Source organism: Staurois parvus, unplaced genomic scaffold (assembly GCF_062004578.1).
Source record: "Staurois parvus isolate SC_StPar_1 unplaced genomic scaffold, SC_StPar_1.0 ptg004044l, whole genome shotgun sequence".
NCBI classification, from domain to species: domain Eukaryota; kingdom Metazoa; phylum Chordata; class Amphibia; order Anura; family Ranidae; genus Staurois; species Staurois parvus.
In genome coordinates, this window is record NW_028321839.1 from 14,769 (window position 1) to 27,693 (window position 12,925).

Below are 12,925 nucleotides of genomic sequence, written 5' to 3' on the forward strand. Positions count from 1 at the left end.
CTTATGTATTATACATGGAGATCATATCCCCCCTTATGTATTATACATGGAGATCATATCCCCCCCTTATGTATTATACATGGAGATCATATCCCCCCTTAATATCCTCTTCTCAGTAGAGAATACATTCCGTTCCTCTAATCTCTCCTCATAGCTGATCTCCTCCATACCTCGTATCAGTTTGGTTGCCCTTCTCTGTATTTCCTCCAGTTCCCCAATGTTCTTTTTTGTGAATTGGAGCCCAAACTGAGCTGCATATTCCAGATGAGGTCTTACTAATGATTTGTACCTTACATTTATCAACATTAGACCTCATTGGTCCCCCAATTACACAGAGAATTGTAAGTTGGAGACATCCTGTAAGGACGTTATTCCCGGCCCAGCTGCTAGGAAAGTGTCTCGGGGGATTTGTTTTATATACTCCGATTGAGTTAGGGTTACCATATGTCATATTTGCCATGTGCAGCCAGCAGGTGGCATACTAGTGGCCACTGACTCCAGGTTTCCTGCTGTAATTTACTATTATACTGTGCCTAGCCTCTGTCACTACATGTCCTGCTATATATTACAGACAAGTCTCACTTCTCTGTCTGCAGAATTCCCCACAAGGATCTTCAAATAAACAGAAGGAAGGGGTCAGGCAGTGCTGGGCCCTCCTATTAGAAAGCCCCGTATTATTCTCCAATATAAACGATCGGTCAGTAAATATCCAATAAGAAGTCATAACCACAATTCACCAAACAACAAAATCGCCCAGAGAAGTCAGACACAACTGTCACTTCCTGGGAGCTGCTCCTTGCTGGGGATTCGCTGGCTTCTCACCTATGAACTGTCTGATTGATGGTCTGAGCCATGGAAAAGGATGAAGATTGCCGGCTGCACAGACCCCCCCCTCCCCCCTCCTTTACACGTTCTGTTTATTACTAATTCATAGACACGCGGGAAGCAGAAAGACGACATTTTAATCATTGGCAGTTCAGAGAAAACGTTCCATCTGGGGGTGCAGTACTTCTCACTACTAGGGGGCCACGCCCATCAGAGGAGGCCACGCCCATCAGAGGAGGCCACGCCCATCAGTCATTGACCTCCATCCAGCTCACATTCACAAAGGTTCGGGGGTCCATTTTATCGATGTAGAGGACGCCGTCCAGGTGATCGATCTCATGCTGCACCATGCGAGCCGCCCAGCCCCGGGTCCTCCAGCTGCTCTGCTCCCCTTCCTCATTCAGCCCTGGAAAAGACATTGGAGATGGAGGAGAGTGAAGGATCTGCGTGATGTCAGGTCGGGATATTCTGAGACACAATGAAGAGGGAGACCCAGCCGTGCCGCTCAGACCGGAATATAGGAAATCTGGGCCCCCCCGGGCCCTTCACCCCACCAAGTACCTCCCTGTACCCACCTATGACAGAGGTGACAAACCCCGCCCAGAAATGTTCTACATTCCATCTCACCGATCATTGGATGTGGCGGCTGCATTTGTTTTCTTTTTTTTTAGGCTTTTCCCCTCTGTTTTCACCTTGTGATCTGGTCTATAACACACCTCCTGTATTAGAGCGCCCCCACTCTGAAGGAAGGAGCACAGGGGGCACCTTTGGACAGCAGCATTGTCAGTCTGGGGGGAGTGGAGTGTGAGGTGGACTAGCAGATTTAGATACACTAACAAACTGAAGCCAAACTCCAGCTCACTCTTTATAATCCGTTACAGAAACTTTGTTTTTTACATCGATAAATTAGGTGAACTGATACATTCTGCTGGGGAACTTGTGCTTTCGAGAAAGATTTAGGCTGGCCATACATTATACAATTTTCTTCAGATTTTCGGTTTAGATTTACCAAAAACGATATATTACGAGGTCAAACCTAACAACACGTTCAGTTGTATCCAATTAGGCCGGCCCTTCCACTACATAGTTGAAGGCAAATCTAAAGGAAATTGTATAGTGTATGGCCAGCCTTACTGGCTGCATCACCAGATGAGAATAGAAGAATGTCTAAAAAAAGAAAACTAATGCAGCCGTCACATCTAAGAATCGGTAGGCTGCCATGTAAGAAATGTGCGCCTTTCTGGTTCTCTGACCCAATTGTTCCATAATGTGCCTTGTGATGTGCATCCCCTGCGTGGGAACAGTTGGGTTGTTTCCATTTCTAATTCTCAATCATAATTATTGTACCAGAAATGTTGGATTTTGGGTTTAATACGGCTTTAGGGTCGGTTCACTGCATAGAAACCCAGTCCAGGTGCCTTCCGGATGCGCTCCTGCATGTGCATTTTGGATGCGTTCCGGTTTATTTTTTGCCTCTTTTTTTCTTCAATTTGAATAGGGAAATGTGCGTACTGGTGCATCCTACCGCGTTCCGGTGCATTCTACCGCGTTCCGGTGCGTTCCACCGCGTTCCGGTGCAGATCCACCGCGTTCCGGTGCAGTTCTGTGCAGGAAAAATGCTGCCGGTTCTACTTTTATTTCTGCAACCGGAACGTTAAGCGCTGATGTGAACGATGACACCGACAACCATATCACCGACTTTCTGTGCGTTTTGCATGGAGTGTGACCCGGCCCTTAAAGTAGGACTAAGGCTACGTTCACACCAGCGTTGTGAGAGGCGGCAGAGAGGCGTTTGGGAAGCGTTTTTACCGCTTCCCGAACGCCTCTGCCAATTCTGCACATTACAGCACATGGTGCTGTTCTAACGGGAGCGTTTGCGTCGCGGCAAAACGGACGCCTCTGGTCGAGTCAGGAGGTGTTGAAGCCTCCTATTCTCGTCTATGGTGCCGCTCCACAAACGCCCGGCCGGCATTTGCGGTGCGGTTGCGGGGCGTTTGCGGAGCGGTAACACCACTCAAACTGCATTATAGGCGTTTGTGGGGCGTTATTAACGCTCGGCAAACGCCTAGCAACCTCCGCTAAACCGCACATGCGGCGTTTGCGGAGCGTTTGCTGAGCGTTAAAAAGCGCTCCGCAAATGCCGGACCAACGCTTGCCAAACGCTATAGGGGTGTTTGGCAAGCGTTGGTAAAACAGCCAAGTGTGAACGAGCCCTATAGGTAACACTGGACTTCGGACGCCATAGGCCTGCATTCGGCGGCCATGTTACAGTCCCAATGCAAGACAAAGCTAAATGCCCCGCCCCCTCCAGGCCAGTTGACACGACGCACTTTTCCGCACAGTGCAGCATTCCACCGCCTCGCACCGCGGCCAGCAGAACCTAATGAAATGTCACTTTGTAACATTTCAATAAAGATTGTTTAAACAAAAACCAGCAAAGCGTGCAATGTGCTGGGATCAGCGCACTGGCCATGTTGTCACCCTAGAGCACTGACTGGTGAGAAGGGGTCCTAAAGGAGGGCTCTAACCCCTAACAGCTTCTTGGCATCTGCGTCCCATGGGGGAGATTTTCCTTCACTTCCTACCCATAACCACAACAGGAAGTGAGAGGAAATCCCTTCACCCCAGGTTTAGGACAAATTGTGACAGACCATGTGACCTCCTCCCATGAATCAGCCAATCGCGGATATGGGGGGAAGGGAGGGGGAGGGGACAGTACAAATCATAAGCACAACAATCTCGCAGGATAATTGCGGACGCACCCGATTCCACTTTCCCCGATACCCGGCCTGTCCGGCGCCTGATACTCTCTGCAGTGCTTTGAAATGTTGGCAACGTGCAGATATAGAGGATAACGACCATAGGGGGCGCCGATGCCTCGCCGGACGCGGTCTGGTACCAGACTCCTCCCACTTCCTGTCTATCTCACAGATTTCCAACAGCCAAGACGGAAAGATTAGAGCCTCTGTTGGGGTGTTTGCGCTCCTCGTGTCCCCAATGATGAGTTTTTCCTCAGTTCCTGGCCGGTGACAGGACAACAAAACAGGAAGTGATGGGAATCTCCCAAAAGGGGACGGACAGCATTAAAATTTAGTCCAAAAAGGTGGTAAAGAATCAGCACAAGGGTCTCAACGCATAGACTGCAAGGAATGTCCCTTGTGCTGATTGATGCAGAAAAAGGGGAAATCTTCTGCACTCCTCCCTGCTGCAAAATCGTCTGGTGCTGCGGGGTTAGCAGAGTTGAGGGACCTATCATAGGCACTCCTCTACGCCCGCCATCTGCACCCTCCTCCTATGAATGACATGTAAGCCATGAATGGAGGATGAGCTCATGAATGAACGTCGGCCTCCTCCATTCACAGCTCAGCTTCTAGGAATGCAGGAGATTGTCAGAAAGGACGGCCATAGCAGGACAGGTTCAGCTCTATTAACCCCCGCAGCACCAGAAGTGATCAGAAGACGCAGGATTTCAACATTCTACATCCATCAGCACAAGGGACTCATCCCATAGACTGCAAGGAATGTCCCTTGTGCTGATTTTTTTAAAAAACCTTTTTTGACTAAAGTTAGGCTTTACAAACCTGATGGCCACTCCAACCTTTTCCCCATTTCATCCAAAAGTCAAAGTTTTGGCCGGAGTTCGGCTTTAATTCTGAACGTTTAACAGCCAATCAGATTCTTGTGATATGGAAGAAATAAAGGTAAAGATTCGTTGTTTGCTGTGAAATATCAGACAGGCAAAGCCTCCCCCAACCTCTGACATAGGTGTAATGGGAGGGGCTTACCTGACAACCCCAGGAATGGGAGGGGCTTACCTGACACCCTACTGGAATGGGGGAGGGGCTTACCTGACAACCCCCAGGAATGGGAGGGGCTTACCTGACAACCCCCAGGAATGGGAGGGGCTTACCTGACAACCCCCAGGAATGGGAGGGGCTTACCTGACAACCCCCAGGAATGGGAGGGGCTTACCTGACAACCCCTGTGAAATGGGAGGGGCTTACCTGACAACCCCCTGGAAGGGGCTTACCTGACAACCCCCTGGAATGGGATGGGCTTACCTGACAACCCCCTGGAAGGGGCTTACCAGACAACCCCTGTGGAATGGGAGGGGCTTACCAGACAACCCCCTGGAATGGGCTTACCTGACAACCCCTGTGGAATGGGAGGGGCTTACCTGACAACCCCTGTGGAATGGGAGGGGCTTACCTGACAACCCCCTGGAATAGGAGGGGCTTACCTGACAACCCCCAGGAATGGGAGGGGCTTACCTGACAACCCCCAGGAATGGGAGGGGCTTACCTGACAACCCCCAGGAATGGGAGGGGCTTACCTGACAACCCCCAGGAATGGGAGGGGCTTACCTGACAACCCCCAGGAATGGGAGGGGCTTACCTGACACCTCCACAGAGTGGCAGCGCGGCACCACAGCGGAGAAGCCTTGCACACTGCTGCAACCTTCTGGGAAGCTGAGGCTTTGAGAGTCCAGGATCTGCATGGTCGGGTTAATGAAGATCTTCAGAGGGAAGGGCTCCATTTCTCGAAATTTCCGCACATCTGGAGGAACCATCTGATAAAGATGTTCTGGGAGTTCCAGCACCATGACACGTAGCGGAACCCCCAGCTGAGGGGCGCTCAGACCCACGCAGCCACACGACCTCATGACCTGCGTCATCCTCTTCAGCAAGGCTTGCGTTTCAGGGTGCCGGATGCGTTCTGGAGGAACAAGCTGAGCATGGCCACGCAAGACTGGATCTCCGGTCTGCGCCACTCGCTTGTATGGTGGGGCGGGGGTGCCCAGGACTGACCTCTTCAGATACCGCCAATAACTGCGCTTCTTACCGCTAGTCCAGGAGGAGCTCCGGTGAGACGACTGCAGACCACCGAGGAGAGAACCGTGCGAGGATCGGGACAGGAGACCAAACACCCTGCAGGCTCCATTCACCAACATGGCTGGGAAACCTACAAACAAGACAGCCATTGAGGAGCCGCACACACAAAGCCAATACAGTTCACGATGAATGAGGACCCTTCTGGTACCCCTATACTGGTGATCTGGGGGGCCCCATGGAGGAGACGCTCAGATGTGAGAACTCTGTGAAGGCGCCATGCAGCGCCGGTCCTCTTACCTACAGAAAATAAAGCGGAACTCCGCTGATGGCCCTCAAGGCTTCTGCCAGAATCATCGTCATCAGAATTCCGGAGAACTTTCCAACAAGAAGTCATCCGATAGACTGAGGAGAAATGTCCGGAAATCTGTCTGTGTGACCGAGACGCCAACACTTCCCACTCCATCCACAACGGAAACCAGGCTCTTCAGAGAAACGCCAATTCCAGACATGTGACCAGGGATGGCCAATCACCATCTGACAGCAGTGCAGCCCGGCGATGGAGCACAACCCACAGGAGATACAACCAAGGAGCCATGCCAGGTCCTCCTATATACTGTCCCAGGTCAGGGACTCCGGGGAAGGGCGGGGACTACTGTATACTGTCCCAGGTCAGGGACTCCGGGGGAAGGGGCGGGGACTACTGTATACTGTCCCAGGTCAGGGACTCCGGGGAAGGGGCGGGGACTAGTGTATACTGTCCCAGGTCAGGGACTCCGGGGAAGGGGTGGGGACTACTGTATACTGTCCCAAGTCAGAGACTCCGGGGAAGGGCGGGGACTACTGTATACTGTCCCAGGTCAGGGACTCCGGGGGAAGGGGCGGGGACTACTGTATACTGTCCCAGGTCAGGGACTCCGGGGGAAGGGGCGGGGACTACTGTATACTGTCCCAAGTCAGAGACTCCGGGGAAGGGCGGGGACTACTGTATACTGTCCCAGGTCAGGGACTCTGGGGAAGGGGCGGGGACTACTGTATACTGTCCCAGGTCAGGGACTCCGGGGAAGGGGCGGGGACTATTGTATACTGTCCCAGGTCTGGGTCTCCGGGGAAGGGTGGGGACTACTGTATACTGTCCCAAGTCAGAGGCTCCGGGGAAGGGCGGGGACTACTGTATACTGTCCCAGGTCAGGGACTCCGGGGAAGGGGCGGGGACTACTGTATACTGTCCCAGGTTGGGGACTCCGGAGAAGGGCATGGACTACTGTATACTGTCCCAGGTCAGGGACTCCGGGGAAGGGGCGGGGACTACTGTATACTGTCCCAGGTCAGGGACTCCGGGGAAGGGGCGGGGACTACTGTATACTGTCCCAGGTCAGGGACTCCGGGGAAGGGGCGGGGACTACTGTATACTGTCTCAGGTCAGGGACTCCGGGGAAGGGCGGGGACTACTGTATACTGTCTCAGGTCAGGGACTCCGGGGAAGGGCGGGGACTACTGTATACTGTCCCAGGTCAGGGACTCCGGGGAAGGGGCGGGGACTACTGTATACTGTCCCAGGTCGGGGACTCCGGGGAAGGGCAGGGACTACTATATACTGTCCCAGGTCAGGGACTCTGGGGAAGGGGCGGGGACTACTGTATACTGTCCCAGGTCAGGGACTCCGGGGAAGGGGTGGGGACTACTGTATACTGTCCCAGGTTGGAGACTCTGGGGAAGGGCGGGGACTACTGTATACTGTCCCAGGTCAGGGACTCCGGGGGAGGGCGGGGATGACTGTATACTGTCCTAGGTCAGGGACTCCGGGGAAGGGTGGGGACTCCGGGGGAGGGGCGGGAACTACTGTATACTGTCCTAGGTCAAGGGGCGGGGACTACTGTATACTGTCCCAGGTCGGGGACTCTGGGGAAGGGGCGGGGACTACTGTATACTGTCCCAGGTTGGGGACTCTGGGGAAGGGGTGGGGACTCCAGGGAAGGGGCGGGGACTACTGTATACTGTCCCAGGTTGGGGACTCTGGGGAAGGGGCGGGGACTACTGTATACTGTCCCAGGTTGGAGACTCTGGGGAAGGGGCGGGACTACTGTATACTGTTACCCCCCCCCCCCCGAGGGACCTCAATGGGGAGGACTGGAGAAACTCTGGGGGCGGGGCAATAAGTGTGGCCACCAGAGGGCACCTCCCAGGGCAGTTATGTCATTTCCCCTAATACAGGCAGAAAGGAGAAGAGGAGCGAGTCTGAAAATACCAAACTTCTGGCTGCTGGTTGTAATCGGGGAAACCAGACGAGTTTTATCTTTTACAATCCTCCCCTCCCCCCTAATACCCCCCAACGCAATCCTCCCCTCCCCCCTAATACCCCCCAACGCAATCCTCCCCTCCCCCCTAATACCCCCCTCGATCCTTCCTCCCCATCCCCCACAAATTCACACAAAAATCACCTCCTGGGATCAGGAACACCTGACAGATCTACAGAGGGGGAGGAGACGGGACAGCCTGCCCCCCCCTCAAGCCCTCACTCATCCTCCATGTGTCTCCCCCCCAGCCCTCACTCATCCTCCATGTGTCTCCCCCCCAGCCCTCACTCATCCTCCATGTGTCCGACCTCCAGCCCTCACTCATTCTCCATGTGCCCCCTCATCCTCCATGTGTCCCCCTCCAGCCCTCACTCATCCTCCATGTGTCCCCTCCAGCCCTCACTCATCCTCCATGTGTCCCCTCCAGCCCTCACTCATCCTCCATGTGTCCTCCCTCCAGCCCTCACTTATCCTCCATGTGTCCTCACCTCTCCCACCTCCGGCTCACACATTACACGTCATTGTACCCCAGAGGCTGTTGGGAGTTGTAGTTTCCTGTCACGTGGTAAGTGTAGCTCCTCCCAGTAGCTCTACCCCGGGGGTCCCGCACTCGGCGTGCCATACGTTCACCCCGGGGGTCCCGCACTCGGCGTGCCATACGTTCACCTCGGGGGGTCCCGCACTCGGCGTGCCATACGTTCACCCCGGGGGTCCCGCACTCGGCGTGCCATACGTTCACCCCGGGGGTCCCGCACTCGGCGTGTCATACGTTCACCCCGGGGGTCCCGCACTCGGCGTGCCATACGTTCACCCCGGGGGTCCCGCACTCGGCGTGCCATACGTTCACCCCGGGGGTCCCGCACTCGGCGTGCCATACGTTCACCCCGGGGGTCCCGCACTCGGCGTGCCATACGTTCACCCCGGGGGTCCCGCACTCGGCGTGCCATACGTTCACCCCGGGGGTCCCGCACTCGGCGTGCCATACGTTCACCCCGGGGGTCCCGCACTCGGCGTGTCATACGTTCACCCCGGGGGTCCCGCACTCGGCGTGCCATACGTTCACCCCGGGGGTCCCGCACTCGGCGTGCCATACGTTCACCCCGGGGGCCCCGCACTCGGCGTGCCATACGTTCACTCCGGTGGTCCCGCACTCGGCGTGCCATACGTTCACCCCGGGGGTCCCGCACTCGGCGTGCCATACGTTCACCCCGGGGGTCCCGCAGTCAGCGGGTCATACCTTCACCCCGGCGGTCCCGCACTCAGCGTGCCATACGTTCACCCGAGGGTCCCGCAGTCAGCGTGTCATACGTTCACCTCGGGGGTCCCGCACTCGGCGTGTCATACGTTCACCCCGGGGGTCCCGCACTCGGCGTGTCATACGTTCACCCCGGGGGTCCCACACTCGGCGTGCCATACGTTCACCCCGGGGGTCCCGCACTCGGCGTGCCATACGTTCACCCCGGGGGCCCCGCACTCGGCGTGCCATACGTTCACTCCGGGGGTCCCGCAGTCAGCGGGTCATACCTTCACCCCGGCGGTCCCGCACTCAGCGTGCCATACGTTCACCCCGAGGGTCCCGCAGTCAGCGTGTCATACGTTCACCTCGGGGGTCCCGCAGTCAGCGTGTCATACGTTCACCCCGGGGGTCCCACACTCGGCGTGCCATACGTTCACCCCGGGGGTCCCGCACTCGGCGTGCCATACGTTCACCCCGGGGGCCCCGCACTCGGCGTGCCATACGTTCACTCCGGGGGTCCCGCAGTCAGCGGGTCATACCTTCACCCCGGCGGTCCCGCACTCAGCGTGCCATACGTTCACCCCGAGGGTCCCGCAGTCAGCGTGTCATACGTTCACCTCGGGGGTCCCGCAGTCAGCGTGTCATACGTTCACCCCGGGGGTCCCGCACTCGGCGTGTCATACGTTCACCCCGGGGGTCCCGCACACATAGATGAACATTGATCCCATTGATGCACCGATGTTCATCATCTCCATATTTTCACTAAAAGATTCTCCAGGAAATGTTAATGAACACAAAGACAACCCAACCCCCAACTTTTCTGTAAAATATAAAAGATCAGATTTTGTGAAGTAAATGGATTCCATCGGAGCCTCTTCCCGCCAATCACTGCACGTCCCGTACCGAAAGATTCAAAGCTGATTGGCTGAGCTCCAGCAGGGACAAAGTTTGACTCCTCCCATTGTAAGGAAAGGCCTCTTGGAAGATGTAGTTCTGGGGCTCTGTCTTTGGTGATTGTTATAACAGGAAATCTTTGTTACCAGAACACGGTAAAGGAAACAATGGTGGGAGGTGATGGAGACGGGGAGGAGGTGGATTGTAGAGACCTACACTTCAGGAAACAACAATGGTGGGAGGTGATGGAGACGGGGAGGAGGTGGATTGTAGAGACATACACTTCAATATGGCTTCTCACTCATTATCACAGCAACTGGAAGAAAATATTTTCCTGCAGGATAATAATACCATCGTTATCAGACACATCAGATGCGGAATGACGAATCGCGGCCCATTATCCATCCTCAGAGATCAGATTGGTAGTGGGATTAGTGGTTAAGGCACAGTGACCGGCCCCTGAGGAGTTAATGGGAGGGGCCTGGCTATTAAAGTGTTAATGCACATAAGCTGTAAACTGGCAAAAACCGTGTTACTACATCAGGGACCGGCCAATCGGGTTATTGCAAATAGGCTGGACACTGGCCCCTGAGAGTTAATGCACGCACTATGAGGGCTGGTCACCGAGGGTCAATGCACGCACTATGGGGGGGATGGTAGTAACTGGGGGTCACTGCACGCACTCTGGGGGCTGGTCACTGAGGGTCAATGCGCGCACTCTGGGGGCTGGTCACTGCGCACACTCTGGGGGTCACTGCACGCACTATGGGGGGCTGGTCACTGAGGGTCAATGCACGCACTATGAGGGGGATGGTAGTGACTGGGGGTCAATGCGCGCACTCTGGGGGCTGGTCACTGGGGGTCACTGCGCACACTCTGGGGGCTGGTCACTGCGCACACTATGGGGGGCTGGTCACTGCACGCACTCTGGGGGCTGGTCACTGGGGGTCAATGCACGCACTCTGGGGGCTGGTCACTGGGGGTCACTGCACACACTCTGGAGGCTGGTCACTGCACACACTCTGGGGGCTGGTCACTGAGGGTCAATGCACGCACTATGCGGGGGATGGTAGTGACTGGGGGTCACTGCACCCACTCTAGGGGCTGGTCAATGGGGGTCAGTGCATGCACTATGGGGGGCTGGTAGTGACTGGGGGTCACTGCACGCACTCTGGGGGCTGGTCACTGGGGGTCAGTGCATGCACTATGGGGGGCTGGTCACGGGGTCAGTGCACGCACTCTGATTGCTGGTGTCTGGTAGTCAGTGCACGCACTATGGGGGCCTGGTCACTGGGGGTCAGTGTACGCACTATGGGGGCCTGGTCACTGGGGGTCAGTGTACGCACTATGGGGGCCTGGTCACTGGGGGTCAATGCACGCACTATGGGGGGTTGGTCACTGGGGGTCAATGCACGCATTATGGGCGCTGGTCACTGGGGGTCAGTGCACGCACTATGGGGGCCTGGTCACCGGGGGTCAGTGCACGCACTATGGGGGCCTGGTCACCGGGGGTCAGTGCACGCACTCTGGGGGCCTGGTCACTGGGGGTTAGTGTACGCACTCTGCTGGTGTCTGGGGGTCAGTGCACGCACTCTGGGGGCAGCTCACTGGGGGTCAGTGCACGCACTATGGGGGCCTGGTCACTGGGGGTCAGTGCACGCACTCTGGGGGCCTGGTCACTGGGGGTCAGGGCACGCACTCTGGGGGCTGGTCACTGGGGGTCAGTGCACGCACTATGGGGGCTGGTCACTGGGGGTCAGTGTACGCACTATAGGGGCTGGTCACTGGGGGTCAGTGCACGCACTATGGGGGCTGGTCACTGGGGGTCAGTGTACGCACTATGGGGGCTGGTCACTGGGGGTCAGTGCACGCACTATGGGGGCTGGTCACTGGGGGTCAGTGTATGCACTCTGGGGGCTGGTCACTGGGGGTCAGTGCACGCACTATGGGGCCTGGTCACTGGGGGTCAGTGTACGCACTATGGGGGGCTGGTCACTGGGGGTCAGTGTACGCACTCTGGGGGCCTGGTCACTGGGGGTCAGTGTACGCACTCTGGGGGCCTGGTCACTGGGGGCCAGTGTACGCACTCTGGGGGCCTGGTCACTGGGGGTCAGTGTACGCACTCTGGGGGCCTGGTCACTGGGGGCCAGTGTACGCACTCTGGGGGCCTGGTCACTGGGGGTCAGTGTACGCACTCTGGGGGCCTGGTCACTGGGGGTCAGTGTACGCACTCTGGGGGCCTGGTCACTGGGGGTCAGTGCATGCACTCTGGGGGTCAGTGTACGCACTCTGGGGGCCTGGTCACTGGGGGTCAGTGTACGCACTCTGGGGGCCTGGTCACTGGGGGTCAGTGTACGCACTCTGGGGGCCTGGTCACTGGGGGTCAGTGTACGCACTCTGGGGGCTGGTCACTGGGGGTCAGTGCACGCACTCTGGGGATCAGTGTATGCACTCTGGGGGCCTGGTCACTGGGGGTCAGTGCACGCACTCTGGGGGTCAGTGTACGCACTCTGGGGGCCTGGTCACTGGGGGTCAGTGCACGCACTCTGGGGGTCAGTGTACGCACTCTGGGGGCCTGGTCACTGGGGGTCAGTGTACGCACTCTAATGGTGTCTGGGGGTCAGTGCACGCACTATGGGGGCCTGGTCACTGGGGGTCAGTGCACGCACTATGGGGGCTGGTCACTGGGGGTCAGTGCACGCACTATGGGGGCTGGTCACTGGGGGTCAGTGTACGCACTATGGGGGCTGGTCACTGGGGGTCAGTGCACGCACTATGGGGGCTAGTCACTGGGGGTCAGTGCACGCACTATGGGGGCTTGGTCACTGGGGGTCAGTGCACGC

At 56.8% G+C, this 12,925-nt stretch overlaps 1 protein-coding gene across 2 annotated transcripts; it reads right to left on the bottom strand.

Moving 5' to 3' along the window:
* Positions 1 to 943: 943 nt before the first annotated feature.
* LOC149427087 (peptide deformylase, mitochondrial-like) lies at positions 944 to 8,507 on the bottom strand. 2 transcript variants are annotated; one of them, XM_089668271.1, is made up of 3 exons: positions 8,440 to 8,507; positions 5,221 to 5,787; positions 944 to 1,231 (listed from the first exon to the last, which is right to left on the bottom strand). In XM_089668271.1, exons 2-3 carry the CDS (start codon positions 5,774 to 5,776, stop codon positions 1,074 to 1,076), a joined length of 714 nt encoding a protein of 237 aa, XP_089524397.1. In that variant the 5' UTR covers positions 5,777 to 5,787; positions 8,440 to 8,507; the 3' UTR covers positions 944 to 1,073. The 2 variants fall into 2 exon arrangements, with proteins under 2 accessions (XP_089524397.1, XP_089524396.1); XM_089668270.1 differs by lacking the exon at positions 8,440 to 8,507 and adding an exon at positions 5,955 to 6,253.
* Positions 8,508 to 12,925: the final 4,418 nt, after the last annotated feature.

Excerpts from the sequence above, each read along its gene's own strand:
- LOC149427087 (XM_089668270.1), bottom strand. The coding sequence starts at position 6,120 with ATGGAGTGGGAAGTGTTGGCGTCTCGGTCACACAGACAGATTTCCGGA. Across the intron at positions 5,788-5,954 it reads TTCCGCTTTATTTTCTGTAG|GTTTCCCAGCCATGTTGGTG; the intron begins GTAAGAGGACCG and ends TCTTGTTTGTAG. Across the intron at positions 1,232-5,220 it reads CCACTCTGTGGAGGTGTCAG|GGCTGAATGAGGAAGGGGAG; the intron begins GTAAGCCCCTCC and ends TGTCTTTTCCAG.